Source organism: Xyrauchen texanus, chromosome 19 (genome assembly GCF_025860055.1).
Source record: "Xyrauchen texanus isolate HMW12.3.18 chromosome 19, RBS_HiC_50CHRs, whole genome shotgun sequence".
Classification (NCBI taxonomy): domain Eukaryota; kingdom Metazoa; phylum Chordata; class Actinopteri; order Cypriniformes; family Catostomidae; genus Xyrauchen; species Xyrauchen texanus.
The window spans coordinates 25,380,042-25,408,008 of NC_068294.1; the positions used below are offsets into that span (position 1 = coordinate 25,380,042).

General features: G+C 38.5%; 1 protein-coding gene across 2 annotated transcripts; it reads right to left on the reverse strand.

Moving 5' to 3' along the window:
- Positions 1-1,009: 1,009 nt before the first annotated feature.
- LOC127660218 (SH3 domain and tetratricopeptide repeat-containing protein 2-like) lies at positions 1,010-27,806 on the reverse strand. Of its 2 annotated transcripts, XM_052150339.1 has the most exons (19): positions 27,641-27,785; positions 22,166-22,277; positions 21,581-21,679; positions 20,756-20,881; positions 19,424-19,551; positions 19,213-19,318; positions 18,993-19,136; positions 17,012-17,207; positions 16,766-16,839; positions 16,147-16,342; positions 15,701-15,834; positions 15,299-15,349; positions 13,098-14,816; positions 12,768-12,945; positions 12,457-12,607; positions 10,300-10,422; positions 7,270-7,420; positions 5,189-5,385; positions 1,010-5,032 (listed from the first exon to the last, which is right to left on the reverse strand). In XM_052150339.1, the coding sequence occupies exons 2-19, from the start codon at positions 22,188-22,190 to the stop codon at positions 4,496-4,498; spliced, it is 4,335 nt and encodes a 1,444-aa protein (XP_052006299.1). In that variant the 5' UTR covers positions 22,191-22,277; positions 27,641-27,785; the 3' UTR covers positions 1,010-4,495. The 2 variants fall into 2 exon arrangements, with proteins under 2 accessions (XP_052006299.1, XP_052006298.1); XM_052150338.1 differs by lacking the exon at positions 22,166-22,277 and having other exon boundaries at positions 27,641-27,806.
- Between the last annotated feature and the right edge of the window lie 161 nt (positions 27,807-27,967).

A 27,967-nucleotide genomic window follows, 5' to 3' on the forward strand; every position in this document is an offset into this window, starting at 1 on the left:
ATATGTGCTTGTGTTTTTACAATGAGCTCCCCACCATGGGCCACCTTGGGACAAAGGTGCTCGGTATTATTCCATTATATAGCTCGCCGTTGGCCGGATCGTTGAATAATCACTTTGCTTTAAGGCTCAGGCATCTGCCTCTGGCTTTATAGAGCGAAGTCAGCACGCACGGCGTTTTGCATGGTGTTCCCATAGCGTAAGCTACTTACGCAATAGGAGAGACCTCTCGAGAGGGAACGACTCGGTCACTAACGTAACCTCGGTTCCTGAGAGGAGGGAACTAGTATTGTGTAAGCTGCCGTGCTTGTGCTTGGTCAGTCGCTTCAGTCGATTGAACCTAAAGAACTCTCATGACAGGGCGCCTAATATATAGCCTTGGCCATGCACATCTTGGCGGGCTTTGAGCGCGCAAGCGCGAAGCGCGCTCATTGGTTGCGCGTTCAGAGTCGCCCCGTCATTGGTTCGATCAAGTTGTCGCAGCACAGCCAATGACAGAGCTGCCTCGCTCATTGCTGTCTGCTGTGCAGCTGCAATGCGTTTTACATACAGACTTCAATATTTCTCGAGAAACGGAGTTTTCCCATAGCGTAAGCTACTTACGCAATACTCGTTCCCTCCTCTCAGGGAACCGAGGTTACGTTAGTAAAGAGTCGTTCCCTTCCTTACTGTTTTCAGCTGTGTCTAGTTTTGCCCATTATACCGTGTGTATCTATACCCTCATGTGTCTCTTGTTCATCGTTGGTTCTTATATGTTTGTGAGTTTACAAGTTATGTTATTGCTCCAGCTACTGCGGTTATCTTTGGTTTACTTTAACTCAAATGTTATATTTTTCATCTTTATTTCTTAATTTCCTGATTAGCATAAATATTTCTCCGTTTGGATCCACACTCTCGTCCTTCCCATCAGCGTGACGGTTTCGGGTTTCATGCTAATCTTGCCCTTATATTAAAATGACAGCTCAGTAGAATTTTAGACATTACTTATTTCAACAGAGGAAAGTAGCGAAAAACACATTTATTTTTTTCAAACATCACATATTTTATATGAAAAACAAGTTCGGCAATTACACTTTTTATAAACACATACAGGTTTTCTGATTTTACAACACTATTTCAAAATGTTAAAAAACATCTCACCATGTGGTCCATCAAGAGTAAATAGTTTCCCTGGTCACATGGTTTGGGGTGTGGCAAAGGTTTGCTTCAGGCCAGTGAGACGTTTTGTGTTTTGATAGCTATTTTTACTTATAAATAAATTCTTAAAATTTGAAACAAATGCAGAAAAACCTATGTCAACTACATTTTAATAGGACTTGACAAGGTACATTAGAATTAAGTGTTTAAAAAAATCTAATAATAAAAAAAAAAACATTTAGGCGTTTAATTTTTTTGTATATTTTTCAGGGTTAGACTGGGGGACATGTGCCACCCAATAGAAAATAACATGTAAACCACTATTTTTAAAGATGTGTTATGACATGAATTACTTCTATTGCCTCTGTTAGAACTTGACTTTTAAAACATGTGTCAGTTACCTACAGTACGCCCTTTTAAATATATTTATTTATGCGGGGACTACATTTTGCACATCTCATGTACAATGACCCATATATATATATATATATATATATATATATATATATATATATATATATATATGACTTCACTAACAGTAAAGCTGTAGATCTCGAAGTGTCCTTCCACAAGTCTGTTAGTGAAGGGTATATTCATTCAGTAATGTCATGCACCCATTAGAGTACCCATATCAATAATTATGTCCTTCATAGTGAGTAGGGCTCGGAGATAATCACTTTCCATTGGAATTTTTCAGCTTTCACATTTTTAGAGGCAGTCAAGCTAGTCACCCCGGTCAATGTGTCCCTCTAGTGGATTATATTATAACTAGATTACAACTAGATTTCGAGGTATATAGATTTTAAAGATGTGTCACTTGAAAGAGGCTAAAGACAAAGAACCATGCTGTAAACAGGTTTCAGTCTAATGTATAAGTTGTTAAATGTTTATAAAAATGCTATCATGGGCTTGATTTATAAGTGGTAAGTGACTATTAGTGTTTATTAGTGTAAATCGGAGACCCAAACTATCATGTTGTGGTTTAAATTAAGATGATGCTTTACTGTTAGGTTTGAGGTTTAAAATTCTAAAGTAAGGGCCTAGGCTAACTTTACCATTGCCAATACATACTTAATTGATAGTGAAGTAACATCAATTATGGTTAAGATTTATTTCATGAGAGCCTCATTAAAATGTACACTGCTTTGTATGGTTATTAAGCAAGCAAAAATGTTTGCTCTGGCATGAAACAGTATTTTGCCCATGGCAGGTCACAAAATTAGTTTGACTTTTTAGAGGTTTTAAGATAACTCAGTAAGGATAAACAGATAAAGAATATATATATATATATATATATATATATATATATATATATATATATATATACATAATATTCTGAGATGATATTCTTCTCACCACAATTATACCCGAGCGGTTATCTGAGTTACCGTACATTTTGTCAGTTTAAACCAGTTTGGCCATTCTCTGTTGATATCTCTCATCAACAAGGCATTTCCGTCTGCAGAACTGGCACAAACTGGATGTTTTTTTTTGGCACCACACTGTTGTGTGTGAAAATCCCAGGAGATCAGCAGTTACCGAAATACTCAAACCAGCACATTTGGCACCAACAATCACCCATGCTATTATCAGCCAATCATGTGGCTGCTGTGCATAAAGTCACTCAGACACAGGCCAGGAGCTTCAGTTAATGTTCACATCAACCATCCAAAAGGGGAAAAAGTGTGGCCTCAATGATTTGGACCATGGCATGATTGTTAGTGCCAGACGGGATGGTTTCGGCATTTCTGCATCTTCGGCATCTCCTGTGATTTTCACACACAACAGTCTCTAGAAATTCCTTAGAATTGTGCCAAAAAAACAACAACAACAAAAAAAAAAAACAGTGATGGCAGTATTTGGACAGAAATGCCTTGTTGATGAGAGAGGTCAACAGAGAATGGCGTGACTGGTTCGAACTGACAAAGTCTACGGTAACTCAGATAACCACTCTGCACAATTGTGGTGATAAGAATTGGCGCTGTTTTGGTAGCACAAGTGGGACCTACACAATATTAGGCAGGTGGTTTTAAAGTTGTAGCTGATCGGTGTGTGTGTATATATATATGTATATATGTATGTGTGTGGGAGGGTGTGGCCGGGTCGTGATGCTACACACCCGGCCCCTAATCAGACTAATTAAACCTCCGAGAGGGATAAAGGCCGACTGGTGATGGCGGTGCGACAGAGAGAGATATTTACGGGCAGCTGCCTGACACCTGTGTGTGTTTGTCTTTTTGGTTCAGTTTATTATTAAACTTATTTATATTTTCAAGCTGGTTCTCGCCTCCTCCATTTCATGAATCCCTTTACACTGAAACCCGAGGGAATGCGTCATAGTAGTGTCCTCCCCACCACCATCCACCCAAACAGAGCAGCCGCGGCCATCTGCCGGGGGATGGAGGAGTCCGGCTGTATGAGAACGGAAAAACGGCCGCCGGCCACGAGGGGAGAACGGGCTCCTAGCAGTCATGGCCGCTGCCAGGGGCGACAGTCCACTTCTGTTCCCTGAGAATGCGGCGGGGTGTTCCGTCCACCAGGGGCCGGAGGACTGCCTCCGATCCGCCCAGGGAGGTGCGGCTGTCATCCATTAGAGGGTGGAGGAGTGGCAGAGGACCAGGCTACGGCGTATCAGATATCCAGCGAGTAAGTGTTTTTTTCTCTATCTCTCTCTCTCTCTCTCTCTCTCTCTCCCACTGCCGCTCCACATTGGCCTTTCCTTCTGTTTTAAATTTGACTTTGAAGGTGGGGATTACTTGCAAAAGGGTGGTGATTACCCGGAAAAAGAGTGGGGGGTGTACGTCATACCGGGGACTCCCCGACCTGAGAGAACAAGAGAGGAATGTGGCAGGGTGGAGGGCGGTCCTGATGCTACACACCCAGCCCCTAATCAGGCTAATTAAGAGAAGGATAAAGGTCGACCGGAGATGGCAGGGCTACAGAGAGAGGGATTAATGGGCAGCTGCCCGACACGCGTGTGTTTTTGTCTTTTGGTTAAACTATTATTTATATTGTCAAGCCGGTTCTTGCCTCCTCCTTTCCATTAATCCTTTTACTATATATATATATATATATATATATATATATATATACATACACACAGAGAAAATACATATTTACAATCATACAAAATTATGAAAATTCACATTGAAACACTATTAAACAATAGAAAATATTTTCTCAAACATTTGATAGATAAAATAAAAATTAATTCTTACACGCTTGTTTTCAGAGTAAAAGCTTTCTGAGGTCACCAAAAAATATGAACAGCTTGTTTAAAAAGATTAGCAAAACTTCTGGAAGGCCAATAGTGTATGTTTTGTTCAATTTCAACAGCATATCCTAGCCATGCTCACTGAACCTATATTCCAAATGTCATGCCCTCCTTTAATCTACTCCTGTTAGTGTGGTTTGTGTTGTTGGTGCAGCTAGTTTCTAGAATGGTGTGATGAGGAGGCCCTGCGTCTGTTTCCGCTGAGAAACTAGTGTCCAAGTCTTCTTTGTGACTGATGTTCGAGGGTATGAGCTCAGACTCCCTCTGGACAGTAATTGTGAGGCTGGTGTCTGTCATGATGGACTCTGTGAGAGTACTAGTGATGCTGCTGGAGTCAAAAAGGCCATCTTTGGTGTGAGTAACATTCTCTTCCTCAGCACAGTCTACATTAGCGTGATCCTGATGTTTGTCTTCTGTGTCAGTAGATTCTGTGTATCCAGCCAGTTCTTTCTTTAGACTCTGTGCACTGGCCATGTAACTTTTACACAGTTCTGAATCAGGCATGCAGTTGGCATGGATCTCTGCCAGCTTCATGTAGATGATGTACAGAGCGCTTAGGCTTTCTTTGTCCTCCAGGGCTGCTGCCATGGCTAAGTGGAAATAGCCAATGGCATCGAATGCATCCTGAGGCACAAATACCAGTGTCACAACATAGCAGTTACCATAAAAGTTGCTGCCAAGATAATGTCTCTATATCTGTGTTTTACCATATCTCTGTAAAAACATGTGCTTTACTTTCAAAATTTTTGTTCTGTCTGGGGTTTATGTAAAAGTTCTCACCTTTAATTTATATAGTGTCAGATCGGCCAATCTACAGTAGACTTTGACATAGTAGTGAACTTCAATAGCATGTTCAAGTAGAACAGGGCAGAATGAAAGAGACTTCAGGTAGTAGTTTTCAGCCATCTCATACTTCCCTAATGAAAAGTAAACCGATGCAAGACGATGGAAGGCCACTCTCTCATTCAGAGGAACACCTGCAATATGCAGTACACATGGCCTTTATAATGTGCAGTTGATATAAACACATTTTTGACAGTAGAGTACGTAAGAAAAAAATTATAATTTTGTACTTTAAAGTCAACATGAAATTATATCATAGTTGTAATGACAGTAATGACTTATTTATGCAGCCTGATCTCATCAGAATTACGTGACTGTGGCAACGTTTTGGCAAATGAAGTTACGTGGTTTATTACATATATTACTGGAGTTTCAGGTGAAATGTCAACTGAGGGGTGCTAAAACAAAAATATTTAAATGGTAATGCTCTATAACGTTTTAAATAAACAACCTCCATAACCTAAACTAGGAGTGGTGGTGGTGTAGTGGGCTAAAGCACATAACTGTTAATCAGAAGGTTGCTGGTTCGATCCCCACAACCACAACCTTTGTGTCCTTGAGCAAGGCACTTAACTCCAGGTGTTATGGGGGGATTGTCCCTGTAATAAGTGCACTGTAAGTCGCTTTGGATAAAAGCGTCAGCCAAATGCTTAAATGTAAATGTAAATGTAAACCTTTAATGCAAACCTGACCAATAGTGTCATAAAAAACAAATGTGAGATGATAGAGCATGAGGATTAACCTTAAAAACCATTTCTTTTTCCAGTTTTAAATAAAAAAAAAAAATCTACATTCCTACCCCAAACCCTATGCTTAAACCTAGCTGATAGTAGGCCTGCACGATTATGATGAAAAACATCAATAAATGTAAATTGAACATTTTGGCACAATGGGAGTACACTTAAATGGAATGCTGAAATTGACACTTAAACGCAATAGCTGAAGCAACCACGTCAATCCGTGGCACGTCTTTGACACTCTAGACTCAAGTGTCGACTCGCCAACAGCATACTTTGCTGGACTCATACCCCAGTCTCTTAAGCTTTCAAAGTGCAACGCTCTATCAGTTGCGCCACTGCACAACTTAGTCGCACTGGATTAAGCTTGTAAATGTAGTTGGTTATGCAATACAAGTGTTAAAATGTATTGTCTTTCAAATCGTGTCTTATAGTAAACGTGTTTAGATGTCATCTGATAGTATTGTGTGAGCAACAGAGTGAAGAAATACGTGTTTATGAACCGTTAAACTGGCATTAAGTTGTGATTTGTTTGAAAGTGAAGAAAACTCATTGTTGCTCCTCTAGTGTTTATTTCACCAGAAAACTGCTGCGATATGTATAACGTAAACTCGTTAGCAAAATTTTTTATAGTAAAGTGATTATGAGACCAGGTTGCATTTAGTGACTTGTTTATCCATCGTGAATTGATTAGATGTGAAGGATGAAGGTCAGGTTCATCCCGAGAGTATCATGATGTATCCCAATGGTAATTCAAATTCTATAAATTTGTATTTTTCATTTTCATTACATAAAATGTTTTTAGCATTAAATTGCTATATGAACAAATGGCAAGATTTAAGAAAGGCTTCGTTTCATAAAACAGTATCCCAATACATTGGCCAAATAGTCCATGTTGAAAGGTGACATTATGCAAATTATTTTATTTTCATGAAGTATTAAATTGATTTCATTTATAAAGGCAGAGAATGTGCAATAAAAAAAGTATTAATTTTGATTTCATGTTGGTTACATTTCATGTAACATAGTGGAAAGATTGTATGCTGTGTGGGGGCATATGTCCAACAGGGGGTGACACAGTCCAAGGCTTTCAAAAAGTATACTGGAGCTTGCCTTCACAAAAAGATTTCTTTTGGTTTATTCATTCATAGTTGTCCATAGTTTAAATAGGCTGAATATCATTGGCTTTGAAATGTCATATGTTTTTATATAAATTCCAATAGAGATTAAATTAGTTAACAGAGACTTTTTAAAAGGAGTTGATGTTCAATAATATCTTACCAGTGGTGGTGCTGACCTGCACTGCAAGTGTGGCATACTGCAGTGCCTCCTCATACTGCTTCTGCTTCATCAGGAGCTCTGTGAGTTTACTCAGCAACCTGAACTCTGAGTGCACATCCTTAATGCTGCGTGCAAATGGCAGACTCCCATCCTTTTTTAAAAACACAGCAAACATATTCGTAAGTAGCGGAAGCCATTTCACAGGGTATACACAGGGTCTGAAATTTGTCACGGGATTGCGGGTATTGTACAAAATTGTAATAATTCCTGCAAGCTCCAAATTCATAGCGCTGGAAATACCTGCACACTTTTATTAACTTGAAGCTGCAAATTATTAAATCAATAGATAAATTTGAACAAATCAAATCAACAAACTTTTTTGTATCAAACTGTAATTCCAGAAGATGCATGAGTAGATTTGCTCTATTTCTCCCTCTCTCCCATGTGCAGCTGTCAGCAGTGCATTTAGCACTTGTTGATTTTAATTTAAGCGTGCACAGTAAGGGAGCTCTTTGTCCCATTGTTGGTGAACTTGAGATGCTCTATCATTAGTAATAACACAGCACATTTGACAAGAAAGGCAGAAATAGCAAAAATGCTTTGTGTATCAGCTGCATGGTGAAGAGAGACACTTAATCACCTGTTACACCTCTTATCCCCATCTCTATAGTGTTCCATCCAGGGTCGCAATTAATGGGGGCTCTTGGCAAAAATGCTCTCTAAATTCAAAGTATGGTAGCAAAAAATGTCCCCAAAAAGAGTTCCTGTTGTTTTATTAATAACATCTGAAATAATTCCAAATACATAATGTAGTGTCTGGAGGCAGAAAAATTATTAGGAGAATAATACAAAGGCCCTTCCGTCCACACCGGAAATTCATCAAAGTCATAAATTAGCTAATACCTGCATCTGGCTAATGTTAACTGCCTTGAAAATAAAGGTCGATCAGTTGAAGCAACACATAAAGCCACCAATGAAGTGATCATCACATGACTTAAATCAGATCTTTTGAAGAAACCCCCATGGTTGGCATGGAAATCTAAGACACTCCTTTGTACTTCGATATAAACAATTTTAAACAATAACTTAAATTAGACTAATAAGGGAGCATGATACATTTCCTGTGGAACCCCTGACCATCCTTGATCACCAGAATTCCAAATGAAGTCCCTTTGTTCCGTTTATTCAGTCAGAACAACACAAACACTTAAAATGATATACTGAATGACCATCCTGTGACAGTCAGCCATTATATCCATCACACGCTAAAACTCATTGTTCAAGACAGATATTGAACAGACATGGACTGGATCTGAAATGTTGAACTCTTTTTAATAGGACATAAAACGAATACTCTTCTCATAACTTCAAATGTACAACATTAACTTTTCAAGTGGGTATCAGGACATCTCATCTTAATCCAGGAACTTTGACAAGATTGCAAAACTTACTTTACTGTAATTTTATCCTGCACATAATCTGCCAAAGTGCCTAGAACAATCTTTCTTTGTTTTTCATAACGTGTAATATATTATTTGTTTTAAAACTAACAAAATAATTAGAAGGAAGTTTTATCATGAATTATAACTGTAATTTAATTTAGAAAGTACAAGTATTTGGTATGTAATTGATTGTCTCTTAAATTCCTGAATGATGCTGTGAAGTAGGCTATATTTGGGTTATTTACAGTTATACTATATATTTTCTTCTGAAAGTAATGATTAAAATGCTAATTTTTGAGTGGGAAATAGAAATTTTCACAAACAATGGGCCATAAATTAATTATCTTGAGGGGAGGACAGAAATGGCCATGTCACCCAGCAAAAGACACTTCTTATTGGCTAAAGACACTTTTGGGGTTCGGCCAACCTCAACTCAACAAAACATAACCTCCTAGGACGAACTCTCTCTTCGCTCACTTGCCTATTATTCTCTTATCTTCCCTTGTGGCTCTTAGCCCTTCTTCGCCTGGCTTCACTTTGGCGCCCCTCTGCCATGGTTCTGCATGATGTAGAGGTCAGGAAAGCGTGGAACACAAAGTTATCTGCGCTACGACTCACATGTGACGGGGAATTGCGAGTCTACCTTGCAGGAGGCCTCACTTCAAAGCGCCGCCTCATCATTCCAGCACCAAACTGTCTAGTGTTCACGATCTTAACAGAGGTCTAAAACATCGACGGAACAACCAGAACTTTCCACTGACCCAGCCAAAGAAACAAATCAACGCAAGGAAACGCAAGTAAATCTCTAAATTATCGCTGAATGTGCTGGTGTGTCTTTAATATAATTTGAGTAACCAGAGTGCAAGTCAATGTATCCTAAATGAAGTATCGATGGTTATCAAGGCATTTTCTATAGACTTCATAAAGTTAAATTTTCTCTGTTACAGATCACTAACTTACCTGTTTTTCATGTTTTTCTAGGTGTTCGTTTTGTTTGATGCTTTAGATGAGCAATAAAGTCATTTTTGTTTCATGCAGTCCATTGTGCAGATTATGCAGAATCAGTGGTGGATGCTCACACCATAAACGTGCACAGACGGGCACTGCGCTTCTCACGCTCCACATCGATTCGGTGTCATGCTCATGGGCTAAATTATGTGACCGTTCGGACCATTTATTCAAAATATACAGTCCTAGTGAGTAACACTGATGCTGTTATATCCTTTTTCACCAGAACACAAATGAAGATTTTTAGATCTCAGCTCTGTAGTGATCAGACCTTTTGAAGCTCCAAAAATCACATAATGGAAACATAAAAGTAATCCATAAGAATCCATATCTTCAGAAGCAATATAATAGGTGAGGGTGAGAAACAGAACAATATTTAAATTCACTTTAACTTTCACTTTCAGATGTAAAAATGTTCCATCTGACCTATAGAGCAATTGAGAAAATTAGCCCCTTTGAGATTTACGTAGGTGAGTTTGTTGTAAAATTTCAGATGTTTATATATATGAATATATTAAATATTTGAAGTTTTATTTGCTGTTAATGTAGTTTTGGTAATCAGTCATCCTGTGAATCTCACCCTGTAAAAAGGTAGGGCAGCCAGGCGGTTCCTGTGTCCTTTGAAAAAGACATCTCCTGCCTCCTCATAAATGTTCATAGCGAAGCATGGGTCATTCATCTTCAGGGCTGTCTTTACTGCTGCCTGTAAACATTTGTTTATGGAGAAAGGAGTTATCACAACAGCTGATAAAAGGGAGCATGTATATGATATGGCAATAGATTTCCTTTATAGATTGCAACAGGCTAAGATTTAAAGATTAAAGAAAAGAGACTTTTCATAGAATTGATGACATACTTTCGAAACTGATATGAAAAATTATACAGCTAATTAATAGTTAACTTGAGTTTACTCCTTTTGCAATACAATTTTAAAGTCCCCATGAAGTGCCTTGACGAGTGCAGTTCAAAGAAAGTGGGGGCACGCCATGTCGAATGACTTGCCTTATTTTTAAAAGTCAATAGGCTGCAGTTTACAGCCACACACACATATGCCTTTCCACTATGCTGCTCAAGTCAGAGCCGCTTACCAGGAAAACTTGAGAAGCAATCATAATACCAGCCAGAATTTCCAAAGACTTGAGAACTGAAGGATGATCTAACTGACACCATTAATCCATAACCAGCCCACAAATGCACACAGCACATCGCAGCCTTTGCTTACAACGAGGCTGGAGCCTTTGTGCATGTCATGGTTCCGGCATTTGAGCCTGCTCTTTTTGTTGATTGTATTTCTCTCTCCCTCATGTCTCACAGTTGGAGCCTGCATGCGGGATCTGCGTATCCATGGGAACGCTGATTTTTTTTCAGGGAGACGCTGATCACGGCTACGATTTTCTCACCTGTTCCACCTCCTTCACTCTGATTGCACTCCCTACTTATTTTTTCCCCCTCTTCTTCGCCAGTTTATTATTTGCTGTTGAATGTTAACTGTGCTCTCTTGTGTAGTTGGAGCGTGCTCGTGTCTCTGTTGGTTGACAGAGGTGCAGTTACCTTCCCATTTGCTACCACCTTCCCCAGTCCTGTTGCCCAATTCCTGTGGAGGAGGATTCCTCAGTCTCTGCCTGCGTCTCGGGGGAGAATATCTTTCGGGCTTTGCTTCGCACCACACCAAAGGACTCTCTTCGGATTGCTTCTGACTTCCACAAGGCACACACAAATATGCAGGGAATCCCTAATCGTAGTCATTTTCAGTAGATTTGGTAGAATGCCATTGTATATACCGACGTTGACAGCAGCTCCATCTGTACAAACAGCAACCAAATTTGTCCTCTATTCATCCAAGCCTGAGTCCTGGTATAGATTGACCAGCCCGCTTGTTATGTCCTGTGCCATTCTCTCAGCACCCAATTCAATTAATCCAAGGAAATCAGCAGTGAACTCTCCATTGTTGGACACCGACACAATGTAAACAATTCCCTGCTGACTTTTTTGTTACGTCCCACTACATATAGATGACCTTAAAGCAAATAAAAATGGACTAAAAGCAGATTTTGATTTTGATTCCACAGGGTCTTTAAAAACTTTTTAGTCTGAGCACTTCATTAGAAACACCTTTACAACTACATATTCATGCAAATCAACTCATTTAGCAGCAGTTTAGTGCAAAAATCATGCAGAAATGGATCAGGATCTTCAGTTAATGTTCGCATCAACCATCAGAATGGAGAAAAATGTGATCTCAGAGATATTGTCCATGGCATTGTTGGTACTAGATGGGCTGGTTTGATTATTTCTGTAACTGCTAATCTCCTGGGATTTTCACGCACAAAAGTCTCTAGTTTCCATGGTATCCATGACATTAATATCAAAACATCCATTGAGCTGTTCTTGTTCTTGCATTGGAAATGCCTTGTTGATGAGAGGTCACCGGAGAATGGCCAGACTGGTTTGAGCGGACAGAAAGGCTACGGTAACTCCTACTACAGAGCTGAAATCCACGCTTTTATGAATCAAGCATTTAAGTTTAAATTGTAATTTCAGTTTATTTACTTCACATTGCACATCAAATACTTCACATTATGCTTAATTAATAATAATGTACATTACAGTATGTAAAGATTACTTAATTCAGTTTGATGGAAATTTGTCATACAATTAAATTGCGTAATTCAAAAAAAAAATTAAGAAAGAAAACCTGACATTTTTTTTAGTACACCTCTTCCACCCTCTGTCCTACCTGAAGGTACATGTCAGCCAGTTCATCCTCATAGATCAGATAGTAGATACGGCCCACCTGCAGCCATGTCTCAGACTCTTCCTGTCTTTTCCCCAGATCTATAGAGATCCTTAAACTTTGCTTTGAGTAATCAAGAGACATTCTTGAGGATCTGCAATAATGTTTTGATACATATTACTTTTAGGAATTTACTGATCCACTCCAGTCACTGTATAATGTTCCAAATAATTGAACAAAGGACAAAATTCAAATTTTGACAGTAATGCTATAATTGTGTAATAATCATTTGGTATGTATTATGTATTTCTTACTTCTCAGTGTTGAGTGAGAGATAGAGGTTGCTGAGAAGCTCCAGGTACTCTCCTTCTAGTTGTTTATTCTTTAGAGTTCTGCACAGCCCCACACAGTGCTCATAGTAAACAATACACTGTCCATACAGCAGCAAGTCAGCGTAATGTCGACTTAGAACTTTTGCCACAACCATTTGACCTGCATTCAGAAGAAATTTCATGAATATTTTTACATTACAAAAAAGAATGTTAAAACAATTTTTATGTGAAGTACATAAGCAGTTAAAGATTTTCATAATGCAACCCCAGAACCTGAGCCAAAAAAAAAAAAAAAACTCTTGTTCTACTTACTGTGCAGATTTTGGGCACTAATAGCAATAAGGAGGCCCATCTCAAAGCATAGCCTGACCTCCTGACTCCCTCCTCTATCCTTGTAGCTCCTGCCCAGCCAGAGCAGAGCCTGAACATGCTCCTCATCTGTAGGACTCTCTGAAAGAAACTGGAAGAGGTGGAGGGAATTGAGCAGGAAACACTCTGCCAGGCTTGAAGCCCCTACAGAAAGGAACAAGCAACCCAGGTTTGCCAGAGCTAGTGCTTCATTACGCTTGTTGCCATTCTCTCTGGAGATCTGCAGAGCACAATAAAAGTTCTTTGCCGCCTCCTTAACTCTGCCCTGTTTACGGAGGCATAGGGCTAGGAGGTTGTAGACCACACCACGCTGCGTTGGACTGTCTGTTTCATTCAAAGACTTTAGCAAAGGATGCAGAGTGGACTGAGCTTGTTCGTGTTTATCTGTTAGAACAAGGAGCCAAGCCAGCAGTACGGATGACTCAAAGCCCTCTTCTTCGTTGATTTGGCTTCCTGTCTGTGCTGCCTGCTGGGCGAATGGCACAGCCTTCTCTAGAGCGCCATGCTGCTGGTAAACATTTGCCAGGCAAAGGCAAATGTCCCTTTGTGTCTTCAGATCTTCTCCACAACTAGCTATCGACAAGGCCTGCTGAAGGTAGACCACCACCTGTGCAGGAAGAACCAAAATACTTTCCTTCCAGTGAGGATTAAGCCTTACTGAATTTTTGATAAAGAGTTCAATTTTCTGGAATGCATCATCCAAGGAATGGTCTTGCCCTGAGTCTAGACTTAGGGAGGCTAGTGTGAGATAAGGCAAATACTTTTTATGATAAAGCCTACACAGCATCCAGTTGAGATCCACTGGGGCAACAGGCCTCCCTTCTTCTGCAGACAGAGTGATGGTTAGGAACTGAAGCCTCTCCACAAAAGGCAAAGCATCCTCTATTTTACTTAGATGGAGAAAGAGAGAGAGTGAGAGGTAGCAAGTCCGAGCCTCTAGGTACTTGTCCTTTTCGATTATGGCTTGGCGCATGATGGGTTTGAGCAATTCGAACTCATCCACAGAGCAGAAGTTATGGCATGGAAGACACAGAATCAGAGCACTAGCCTTCTCCAGTGTTAATGGCAGCTTGTCCATCATCTTCTGTTTCAGATAAACTGCTGTGAGATTGGTGTACAGGGCAATCAGAAGTGGTTGGTCATCAAAACCAGTTACTGGAACCTTCAATGCCTCCTCAAAGTACACTCGTGCCTGTGAGTATTTCAGTTTCTTGGCAGATAGCCTTCCTAGGAGGAAGCAGGCTCGCCGATGGGCCCAGAGCATCCTGCCTTTCTTAGCTCCTTCTCGCAAATTTTCCAGATGCTGAAGCGCCTCGTCTTCTGGAAGGCCACCAAAGACGGTGTCCAGGAAAGAGTAGGAGAGGTCATAAAAAGCCTGGAAGGAGTCCTGGAAGTATTCCAGGTTAAGGAGTGTCAGGATTGGGTCACACCTCTCTTTTTCATCATCCTCCCAGATACCATCATCCATGAAGATTGCAGGATCTTCCTCATATTCATCCATCTCTCGGAACGTGTCGTCCAGGCTAAAGGAGAGGACCTCAGGGACCCTCTCCAGATGATTCAGAGAGGCATGGAATGATGGCCGTGGGGATGAGTGGTATGGAGGTGTGTCACTCTTTTCTGATATGGTGCTCTTTCTTTGATGCACTGGGGTTTTCTGCTCTGCAGGGTACAAAAATTAAATGTCAGAATTTTAAATCCAACTTAAAGGGATAGTTCACCCAAAAATGAAAATTCTGTTATCATTTACTTTTCCTTATGTTATTCCAGACCTAAATGACTTCCTTCTGTGAAACACAAAGGAAATGTTAGGCAGAATAATAGACTTAGTCAGCATTCACTTTCATTGCATCTTTTTTTAAATTTCAATGAAAGTGATTGGTGACTAGAGTCAGATATTAATCCACCTAATATGGGCTTAAAACAACATGAAACTGAGTAAATAACAGCATTTTCATTTTGGGGTGAATGATGTGCTAAAAATGTCACAAGAAATGAGAATGTGAAGTAAAATAAAGGAGAAGTTAGTTATAGTTGATTCTGCCGCTGGAAGTTGTTCGAATTTTACAAGATCAGTGATAAAACATATTTATGCAACATAACCTCATATGTGTTGTTTTTAACTTAATAATAAAAAGAATTACCTGATTTTGGATGGTTTCTAATAAACGCAAAATCAGAGTCATCCAGTCTATCTGCAGAATGAAAGGGGCATTTTACAAACTTTATCAACAAAAGGCAAAACAAGTTGTCACCACTTAAAGAGATAGTTCACCCAGTAGCCTACTAGCCTTCTTTTTTTTCTTGTTCTGTGGAGCACAAAATGTGTTATATGTTAGGCAGAATGTTACCCTCAGTCACCATTCTGGTGACTGAATCTAGCATTCTGCCTAACATATCCTTTTGTATTCCACAGAAGACAGAAAGTCAAATGGGTTTGAAACAATATGAGGGGTAAGTAATTGATGACCACATTTTTTATTTTTGGGTGAACTGTCCCTTTAAACTCATTTATGGGATCTCCCAGAGAGGCTATAATCTCTTACCTAATCTGTACACCGTGCTTATGTCAGTGGTGCAGAGATTGGCCAGTGCATCAGACTGGTTGGGCTCAACACAGGGGATAAGTTTATTCAGGACCGCCCTTTCCTCCTCACTCAGAAAGACCAATTGTCCATTGCTGTAAGAGGCCAACAAAGACAACATTATCAGCCACATGACACTCATTCGGATCTCTTCATCACATCATCACATAACTCCACTAGCCCCCCTTCCATCACCCTCATCACCCCAGCTAGACAGAGGCACATTCAGCAAAGGTCAACAGAATAAAATAGCATTTACCAGCTGGTAGCTTTAATTTGGTATGTCAGTATCGTGGCATGTTAAATAAATCATTTTACAAAATATAGACAAGGTCATTAAATTAAGCATATACTGATTCTATGCATATGATTAAACACAATGGCATTTCTTTCATGTGTTTACTTACAGAGGGTTGATTCTCTCAGGTTTTACATGGGCCCTGTGAACAAATCCAGTTTCTCCAGTGGTGAGGTGTCTTCCTATGAACACGTTCAGAGTATTGAAAAGAAACCCCTCAATACTGATAAGGTCTCCCTGGCACAAGTGCAGCTCATCTTTAACCTGTGGGTAGTGGTCCACTAACGCCACACAGGTACCCACCACTGAAATGGAAGTGAAAGGAAGGAGGGATTTGTAGTAACACTAAATTTTAGTTGTATAAAAATAATTTAGACTAAAAATGTACATTATTTCATCATTTACCCACCCTCATGCTGTTCCAAACTCATATGACTTTCTTTTCTTCTGTGGAACACATAAAATTAGGTTTTAGGCAGCATGTTAGCTTCAGTCACCATTCACTTTGATTGCATCTGTTTTTTTCCATACAATGAAAATGAAGTGTGACTGAGGATGTCATCTTGCTTAAAATCTCCTTTTGTGTCCTACAGAGGAAAGAATGTTATACAGTTTTGGAACGACATGAGGGTAAATGAATGATGACAGAATTGTAATTTTTGGGGTGAACTTTCACCTTTAAATTATTATTTTTAGGAATGGTCGTCAAAAACTTTGAAGAATCTCACCGATGGGATGATTAAAAAGACCTTCTGTAACTGGAATCCCTCCTGTATTTCCAGGATATTTATTAAGAAACCACCTAGGGAAAAACAGTCTGAATTTGTATGGACTATACTATAGTAACATAGATAAATGAATTAAGTTCTGTATGTAGTCATTTAAACAGACAAATCTGTAGCTACAATTCTGTTTTCTCACAAAACATCTATTGTGTCTAAAATGAGCTTAGAGAGAATGCAAGGGTCACTCACTGATAGAAAGGATAAGGTAGAGGCTGCATAGCATGCACAGGCACTAGACCATGTTGGCCCTTGGACAGCAGCGTTCCCTCCCACATGGCCTCCTGTCCTATGTCTTTCACCATGACCAGGTCATTCCTCCTGTAGGTCAGATCCTCTTCCTCCTCTCTGCAATCACTGTTGTATAAAGCCTTGGAAAAGAATGTACCTACAAACAATAATCAGATTGTTTAATTCTCTCCCTTCCTTATTCACTAACTAGTCTGATTCCATAAGGTCTGATGGTTCCCTGCTTGCTCATTACTAGGGCTGGCTAGTGATACAGATTTCCAATTCACAAGCTCTCGATTCGATATGGGAATATTTCAGATATAAATGTCCCCTTTTACTCACATATGAAAGAAATTATCTCCCAGCTAATACTGGTACTAATACACGTTACCTTCTAACTAGGTACATTACGAAAATAAATTTTATTCATTTTTCGTCATTTTAGTCAAATTTGTGCTTTTTTTTTTTTTTTAAATAAACAAATTCACATATTCAATCAATAAAAAATATATTATATTTAATATATCATTTTTTGTTACATGTTTATTGTTTAATGCATCATTTGTACTACTTACAAGTATTTACATTGATTTGTTGAACACATGCAAAAACAGGTAGTCTCTTTAACAAAACTGCCATTTCTGTAAAGAGTATCTGTAGATAAGCGCATGTTAATAAGACAGGCTTTATCTCATCTTGAATAGCATGATTAGAATTAAATGTTTATTTTTTGTTGTTTTTTATCAACCACTGACTTTAGAGAACAGAAAGGGTATTAAAGAGACATTATTAAATGACACATGGGTCGCATGGATCTCATCTTTGGAAACTCATTACACAGAACAACTTTTAATCTCTACACGCAGTGAAAGGATCTTGCTGCTGAATACTCCACCACTATACTACACAATCACTGGTGAGTGAAATGTTAACATTTAACAGCCAGTTGCCAAATATATACATTTTAGTCACATAGTGCTAAATTTGGTTGCAAATGTGAGTGATTTCCTCTCATTTTGTAGACGGTAGAGATCGTTCAAGATTGACACATTGAAAAAAATCTATATTTTCACCCACCCCTAAAAAAAACTGTCTGCCCTTCTTTCTCTGTAACTCTCCTTATTTTCATAAAAGTGATTTGCAGAAAGCTCAAGAGGATCCTTGGGCTTCTGAAAATGGCATAAACAGTATCCAAGCATTAGTTAATGTATTAATATGACAGGGGTGAAAAGAGCAGTGTGTTCCACCATTTGATGTTTTCTAATAAATTTATTTATGCTCGCCTTAAAGGGACTTATGACTTTCCATTACTTTCTATTCTTCGTGAAACACATAATGAGATATTAGGCAGAAGGATTGCCTCAGTTACCTTTCACTTGTATCATATGGAAAAAAGATGCAATGTGAGTTAGTGGTGACTGAGACTAACATGCTGCCTAATGTCTACTTTCATGCTCCATGGAAAAAATAGACGTCATATGGGTTTGGTGACCAAATGTTCATTTTTTAGTGATCTATCCCTTTGAGTAGGAAACATATTCAAAGTACTGTTTTGAATAAATACTATAATTATGAATATCCACATCAGACTTTGATTTGGATGAAATTGTTGACAGAGAGCAGAAAAGATTCTCGGAAGCAAAATATTTTGTGTATAAACAAAACTGATGGACATGAGTCAGCAAACAGGAAAAAAGATATCCTCCCCTTTTTTTTAAAAAAAGGAGCCTGCGATCATTTAACATTTCTGAGATTAACAATCTCATTTTCAACTAATCTGATCGCTGACTACGCTTGTGTTTCAGTAATGGACTTTAGAACAGGATAGCAGGGATGTGTAAATTTGATGATAATAGTTCTTTTAGTTTGTCTATTTGCTTTCTGTTTAAAGGTCATGCATTTGATTGTTGCATCAGCAAGATGTGGGGCAGAAGATCCTTACCTTCCTGAAGCAGAAGTCCTAGATAAAGAGTAGCTAAGTGATCCTCATCCACTGTCACACAGATCTCTAAATCACTTAGCAATGCAGGGTCCAGCCAGAATGACTGGTCACAGAGAAAGTTCTCGAGACATCTTGCCACATATCCTGAAAATATAATGGTAAATTTAGTGGTTAGAATATTTCCGGGAAGATATATTTAACTTGATTCATTATCACTAACCGAGTGCTAGGTAAGTGGAGAATTTCCAGATCTCCTCAACTGTCTTAAATGTGATGACAAAGCTGTCTTTCTCAGCATGAACAGATACCAGTCGTGCAGACAGATCCTGTGTGCATAGTATCAGCAATGACTGTGATTCAATGAAAACTTAAATAACTTCCTCAATCAATAGTAGTAAGTTAATGTTTGACAGAATACTTCAGTGTCTGACCTTGAAGAGCTGTACGACATCCTGGCTGTTGCTCTCTACTACTCTGAGTCTAGTACGTAACTTCTCCTGAAGCTCACCGTCAGGCTGTACACTGGACCGTCGCCTCCCACTAAACAACAAAACAACATCTCCAAGACACAAAAGGGAACAGAGTTAATATCCATTGCAAAGAAGCCTAGATTTACAATACATTGCATTGTTAGTAACATGAATGCTCTGGTGATTTAGGGTGCGATTATTGATGTACAACATCAAAGTGAAGGTACACTTAACAAAGAATTGTGTTTTTTTTTTGCAGTAACAGCACTATTAGCATCCACATCTCAAAAGACCTACCATTAAGGCATAGATTAGATTGAGTATGCACATTAGGGAACTCTGGCATTAGTCACGAGAGTGTTCTGAATAAGTGTAGCCATTAAAGACCATTATCAAGATGAAGGCCATTATTTCCACCAGGTCTACAAGACAAAAGGTGCATTTCCATCATCAGGCCGAATGGTTACCTTTGCTGAATCGTGCTGTTCTGTACTGATCCGGGCTTATTGACATGGTTACGGTTTCTTTTTCCATTGTGCAAAATCAGGATTAAAATGAAAATAACTGACAAGTGACCAATCGTGAGTTGCCGCGTAATTGAAGTCATTCCACCAACATGATATTCCTGTCCTAAGTACGGTTATCTAACTGTTCTAAGAAATCCATGCGGGGAACGGTTTGTAATCATACTGTCCAAAAACTTGTTATAATGTAATTGCTACTGGTCAGACTGATCACACTGTGAATTCAATGACAGTAGGTCGAAGGTTTTGCTGCTGAATCGATCTGTGCTTCAAAATTCTGATCACTGCCTTCGTTGACTGAAGCTGGAAGTGTTGTTGAATGTGCAGGCACATTTCAGCTTAAGTTTACCAGTGACATGTCCACAGACTGGCGCCAAAAGCGATAATATGGTCAACAGGAATGCATGTTTTATTAACTTTGCACCCTAACATAAACCTCAACCCTAAACCTAACCATCAGTGGGGTAAAAATTTAATTTATTGGGAAAATGCAACCTCTGAATCATGCTAACCATTATTTTTGTGAACATAATTACCAGAACCAATGTCTCTGATGCTGTTTGCACAACATACTATAAATAGCACTAGATGGAAAGGTGCATATACTAATTAACTGATGCAAAAATGTCTGGTGGTGACTGTAATTTGGTAGTATGGGGTTGAATTCAGGGTACATTTCTCGTGTCATCATGTTGTAATGGTACCGTTACTCGCCATGCTCAGAACCTAAAGGTGGAAATGAAGCCAAGGAGAGGTATACTCCAAATACCTGGAGAAAAGTGTTCCCCCACTGAAGATATTGTCCCACTTCCACTGAATGCCTCCTTCTTTCTCCAGTAACTCTCTGTGCTTCTGCCTTCTGCCTCCACTTCTGCATCAGCCTCTGCTTCCTCATCTTCGAAAACAAAACCATAGGAAACTGGGGTCAACACAACTTTTCACTGTGCAACTGCAGTTGACTGGAATGTGAATATTACCACAGCACTACCTTTTTGTTCAGGTTAGCTTAAGGATATCCGTAAACGTATAGAAATCAAAACCATAATGGTTGTAATAAAAAGCTATAAAAGTGTGATAAAAGCTCCGAAAGATACTATCACTACTAAATAACTAAAGACAGGAGGCAAATTTGAAGGTTCCCTTTGTCTGGTTTTCCTATGTCCTATGTTTTCCTTTCCTATGTCCTATGTTCCTTATATGTGAATGGCCATCTCCACTGACACTAATTAACATATTTGTAGATATAAAAATATCAGGGTTGCATTTACAATATCATAAAGTTCTAGACATTAATAGGAAGCGCCATATCATAATTGCTCTATAAATATCAGCCAGCTATATCCTTAAATAATAGCCTCCTTCTCATTTCCGGATGGGTATGGCCTTCCCAGCTTTGTCTATTGAAAAGAGAGGATGTCCCAAACAGTTCCTTAGCACATGACTGTACATGCACAACATGCATTTCCTTCAAACGTTGTTTAGTTTCTTCATAATTAAAAGGTAAAATGCCCTATAGACATATAGAATTAAACATTTAATATTCAAATATTGTGATTTCAAAAGCACTCATGCTTTACTCAAGAAATCCTCTTACCAGCTGTCATGATGTCACTGGGTGGAAAGTGCTCACTGACGCCTGCTAAAGTGTATGGAGGGTCATTCCATAAGGCATCAAGCTCAGCAGAAGATATCGCTATTGAAAGGGAGGGGGATGTTTAGGGGAGTGTTATTAAATTAACTATATTATGAATAAGCAGAAGCTTTAATGGTAAATGTTTAATCAAACTGACATGAAAAGATAGGAATACGTAATCACAGCCCTCAAATAATGAGAGCATTTGCATAACACGTAATAAAGTCAGAGGCATATACTGTATGTGCGCATGCAAACAAGGACAAACCTAGTAAAACATTGTTAGCCCTCATATTGAATTGGATTCAAACTTGCCACAAGGTTACTGACTGAATACTGAAAGTATTCCAAATTCTCATGGATCATGGATTGTTACATTTTTATGGGTATTAGTCAACAGCTGGTAGTAAATTATCTAAAAACACAAGCAAACAACAATACAATACTAGTAACTCACACAGCAACAACAGTACATTATTAGTTGCAATCTGAGGATTATGCACACCAAGGCACACAAACTGCCCCTGAGTACAAATTCTGCATTACCTTCATGGGTAAATCTATTACCCATGACTGACAGAAACACTGTGATGTCTCCCTCTGAAAGTTACTCTTTCTTCTCATGGCAAAAACCTATGAAAGCCAAGATGGGACCAACCTGAAAACAAGAAGCAGTTTCTGAGGCACGGAACAGGACAACAGCAGCATGCCATGATGTACACAGCCAGCCTGAATCTCAATAGAGCCCACCCAGATATAGAACCACTTAAACTCCAAGGAGTATTATTGATGGAGACACTCCGTCACTACTCTCCTTCCCTCGCTTCCTTTCCATCACCCTCTTGTACATAAACCGGATGCTCTCTACTGCTTATTCCTTACATCCATCTATTTCATTCTCTCCCTTTTCCTGTCTGTGTCTACTCAGCAGACAAGTGAAGCACTCTTTGCTGCTGGCATGCTTGTGTGGGCTGGTCAGTGCCTGTCTGTGCCAGGGGCAGCAGCATTTTTGCATCACTGACAAAAGGCCCAGTGAATTAATGGGCAGTGCATAAGTTATAACAAGTAAATATTTTGGATAAACTGGTGCACGTCATTTCTTCTCTTTTCTTGAGTCATATTCAGGCTGACAGCTCCATGATGGTCATACTAACATGTCTGGCTCTTAGGGAAGCTTAGACCCCTAAATGCCTGGCATCAATATTCTCTGCCAATTTCCAAAGTTGAAGAATCTCAGAAAATGCAATGATCAAGCAGAACTCCAGCATACTGATTTCAACTCTTGTTATCTGCCTTAGGTAGAGTCATGTCGTCTTGATGGTCTTGCAATTGTCATTAAAATTTTAGCATGTTAATAAATCATATTTTTAATCATATTGAAGTGTTCTTTTAATCCAAGTGTTACAGTTGCAAACAATGTTATTATAGTTAACGAAAACTAAACCAATTTTGTTAACAAAAATACAAATAAAAACTGAAATTATTTGAAAAACTAAACTAAAATAATTTTTCTTAACTCCAAAAATAAAATATTGTTACAATCCCTTGTTGTCTGCCCCGTGTTTTCTGTTTCACTCATCACTGATCACGTTCCATGTCACGTTTTCCTTGTTGTCCGCCCCGTGTTTCACTGTCCTTGTATAAACTACACTTCCCTTCATTCCCGGCCCTCATCACTGCCACCTCTGTGTTATTGTCCGCACCTGTTTGTTATTTTGTCATTATCGTGTCTGTTTATTTAAACCCCGCTGTTTTCCCTTTCCTTTGTTGATCGTTGACATTTCATGTTCGTGCCGAAATTTGTCAATATTCTCTGATGTTAGTTTATGATTGTTGTGAACTTTTTCTTCGTTGTCGAAGCAGAGACCAGGAGACGTTGGGATATCTTTTAAGCAGAATTTACTCTTTATTGAGAAGTCGCTGTTGCGTCGCTGTAGTCATCCAAGTCTGTCTCTATAACTCAGTACGATAGGGTTTTATACCTTTCAAGGGTGAGGGGACTTGATTATACATAGAGGTGGAGACACTCTGAAACAAAGGATGTAAATGAGGTACAGGAGTCACCTCGTTACAGGAAATTCCCCAGCCCTGATCTCATCAGCATAACTGTGATTCGCAACTAATCTAATCAGCCGGACTATTTAACGACTGGGTCAGGGGCTCCAAGAGTCATTTAAAGACAAAAGGTGATAGTCTCAGCAATCCGACTAATTTAACTTACAATAGTGAGATCAGGACAGGCAGGAATCTCCTGCTGGAAAGCCTGACAGGCAGGTCTATGACATTCATTTATACCTCAAATAGTAAATTCAATCTACTAAACTTTCTCAGTTTATAAACTAATGTATTGGAACCTAAATTAAACATTTAATAAATTTGTAATACAACATGATGTTCCTAGTTGTTCCTGTTGTCTATTCGTGTTCGTTCGAGGAAACCTTGCCCTTCGTGGATGTTTTATTAACCTGTGATCTGCTGGATGTTATTTTGTGCTTGAGTTTGATTTTTCCCATCGTGGACTTTTCATTTGTTCCCGTGTTTGTTTATTTGAACTAATAAAACTTCCGTCTGCCTTCTCCTGCCTTTCCACGCACTCATAACAAATATAAATGATCTCAAATTAATTTCAGTTTTAGTTTTAGTTTTGGGCAAAGTAGGACACGTTTGGAAATTGTACATTTCTTGGCATTTTTAATTATGATCTGAACACACTTAACCTGACATTATACCTTAGGATGTCTTCTACCTTATACAAAAGCAAAAATAAAGAAATTCTTAATACTGAGAAGTAGAACTTTTGAGGACCCTATTTCGACCAAATCCCAGAGGAAGAATGATTCTCTAGAAAATATCTACAAAGTATTTAGAATTAATTTGTTATATTTTGTAACATGTGTACATCATAAATAATTATGTAATAGTAATCGGCCAATTTTGGCTCTGCCCCCTCGTTTTCCCACTATTTTAGATTGTTCAAAAAATAGATAAATAAATTCATCCTAGGCCGTTTGCACAATCGGAACCAAACCAGTGCAGAAAGATTCTCTGGTCTCCCAATATTAATAATTATTAAAAAAAATTTACTTTCGAATCATGATCCCAAACGTACGGCAAAACGTACGAAGGGAGTGCGACCACTTTTACTAAAACTGTTATAACTCTTGAACGGAATGATATTTTATCACCAAATTTGGTATACTGTACATGTTCATGGGGTCATTCCGAGGACATACACAACAAATGCGTATCTCTGGCACTATAATATCTATAAATCAAAAAATGACGCCACCACGTGCCGCACCCCTGCAAAATGCCGCCCGCAGTCGCCCATACCTAAATCAGCCATTGCTCTTGGTAGTGCTATGACTGTCAGAAATGTAAAAAAAAATACCATATCTCTTTGCTACCTAACCTAATGTTTCTGAAAATTAAGGCACTTTATCATTTACATTTATGCATTTGGCAGACGCTTTTATCCAAAGCGACTTACAGTGCACTTATTACAGGGACAATCCCCCTGGAGCAACCTGGAGTTAAGTGCCTTGCTCAAGGACACGATGGTGGTGGCTGTGGGGCTCGAACCAGCGTCCTTCTGATTATCAGATTACCAGTTATGTCCTTTAGACCACTACACCACCACCACTTATCATGTGTGTACGTAAAGGACCTTAAAGGCTTGACCTTATATGTACGTAAAGGACCTTAAAGGCTCGAACACCGTTAATCGCTGCTTAATTGCAGCTATATATTTTTCTACCATTGCATTTCCTTCTGCCACACATCCTATGTAAAAATCATCAAGTTAAACCTCAAAAAGGTATAGAGAGAGAGAAAGAGATTTTGCCCAAAAATGAAAATTGTCTCATCATTTACTCATCCTCATGCAATCCAAGATGTGTTTGATTTTCTTTCTTCCGCTGAACACAAAGATATTATAAGAAAATCTCAGCTCTGTAGGTCCATACAACACGAGTCAACAGGGTCCAAAGCTTTGAAGCTCTAAAAAGTACATAAAGGCAACATACAGTAAAGTAATCTTTAAGTAGTTAAATGTCTTCTGAAAAAAAAAAAACAATTGCAGTCTACTGGAAAGATCACCAATGAGACTGCTGATGTCACGATTTACAGTAAAAAAGGATGCTGCCTTTATGTGCTTTTTGGAGCTTCAAGGTTTTGTACTGTAATGACTTGCATTGTATGGAACTACAGAGCTGAGGTATCCTTCCAAAAATCTTATTTTGTGTTCTGCAAAATAGACACACCTGGGATGGCATGAGGTTTCTAAGAGAATTTAAATTTTATGGTGAAAGGTCCATTTAATTGTTTAATTCCCAAAGATTAGTAAAGTAATTATTTATAATCATCAAAGGAAATTCATATGGATACAATAGGGATCAAGTTTAAATAAAATTATTTACATTTCTTGTTGCACTTAAATCTGTTTTGTATACTATTCTGATGATAGTGAAACTTTGTAATATGGCACTTTTTGTACCACTGTCTCCCTAAGATGATTCGCTGATGTTCTTCCTCTTTTGTAAGTCGCTTTGGATAAAAGCGTCTGCCAAATGAATAAATGTTTAAATGTCCTTTGTCACTTTACCGATATTGACCCTATGTTATAAAATTTGCAACATTTACAATCCAAATTAAACACGATTATACAAATAGATAGATGTAACAACAAGACTGCCTTGAGAAATGTAATGATGTTAGACATTTTTAAATGATACCAGTAAATGCTAAAATAAAAACAAACTAAAAGGAAACTGAGAAAACAAAAACTAAACCAAACTAAAACTAACAAAAACTGAAACTAAAATAGAAATAAAAACTAAATTAAAAATCCCAAACTATAACAATACTGGAAAACATCCTTTGCTTAGTTTTCATATTTCATAAATAGTGTATCATTGTGTAAACTTAACTGCATTGAATGTGTTTCCCTGTCACTAGTAAACAAAGAGGATACTTACAGAATAAACTTGTACATCTCATCATGTTTTTAAATAAAAGGCTCAGTCAGATTCTAATTGAATCTGTGGAGATCTTGTGAGTCTGAACAGCTGTAAACAGCCAGGAGGCATTTTATAGCATGCTTCTTTAACTCTCATGAGCATGTTCTCTTCAACACAATGTTGAATGCATTTTTGTCTCCATAAAATCATATTTTTTATTTTTATTCTGTGGGAACACCTTAAAATATGGTAAAACTGTTATCTGACATTTGATATATTTCATAATATGTAATCCATGTGTTTAAACACCATAGTGACCATTTAAATTAGCTGATTCAGTTGAAGTATTTTACATTAATGCATGATAAGCCTGTGTTAAATGTTACGTTTAAGAAAAATATGCTCATAAAGGTTGAAAATGCCTCCAATGAGCAAATATTACCCCCTAATAATAAAAGAAAAGTTCATTTGTGACACTGACATATACAAATTTAGCTAAGTTTACATCCAATGTTAACACATTTTCACAGTATAAGCTGCTGTAGCTTGGCAGCACATTGCTAGACTGGATGAGATACTGTACATTTAAGTAAATTGTTCCATGTGCCTTTAAACTCAACAGTGGAGTAGAGCGATTTCTCTGTGGGTTTCTCGCTCAGTGTGTGGATGTCAGTGCAAATAACTGGGGAAATTTGTAACCTGAGAAAGGGGTATAGACTCTAAGTTTAGAATGTCTCCCTCTGTAGCCCAAGCAGAACCCACTGTTGCTATTAAATAGGGTGAATAATTTGTTTGAACCTGGTCAGTGAAAAATAATATTGACTGTAAAGGAAAACAAATGTTCAAGTTTGAGATAGAGAACAACAGATAGAGAGAGAGATACTATAAAATATGTAAAAGATTAGTAGAGACAAACAAGACTCTCTGCAGCTAGTGTAGTTAAAATGTAAACATACTTTTATCTAAAAACTTGTCTTACATTTACTGACACCGTAGAAATATTTTAACATGACATTTACAGATGCAAACACACTCTTATTTGCCTTTGAGAGAAAGAGCATACCTCTGTCCTGCTTAGTCCCGGCTGAGAGTTCGTTCCTCATAGAAGTTTCAGTATGTGCTCTGTGGAGTTGGTGAAAAATTATTCTCAAACTTACTAACTGTCATGATCCTGTGTAATTCTACTGCAAAGAATGTATCAGGGTGTGTGTGCATGTGTGTGTGTGTGTGTGTGTATGCCCTTGTGGCATGAGTTTAGAGCTTTCGCTGAAGGAAGTATTTAAACTCCTCCCCTAAATGCTATTATTTCTCTCTCTCACTCTGAGCCCAGTCCTCTTGCCCCCTGCTCTGTTGGACTCTGGTCAGGTCATAAGGTCTTGACAGCTCATAG

What these genes read in the sequence shown, in the direction of transcription:
- LOC127660218 (XM_052150338.1), bottom strand. Translation starts at nt 27,680, where the DNA reads ATGAGGAACGAACTCTCAGCCGGGACTAAGCAGGACAGAG. An exon ending in TGGCTGACATGTACCTTCAG is followed by an intron (nt 10,423 to 12,456) that starts GTAGGACAGAGG and finishes AAATGTTTACAG; the next exon opens with GCAGCAGTAAAGACAGCCCT. An exon ending in GCAGGTCAGCACCACCACTG is followed by an intron (nt 5,386 to 7,269) that starts GTAAGATATTAT and finishes TGCATATTGCAG; the next exon opens with GTGTTCCTCTGAATGAGAGA.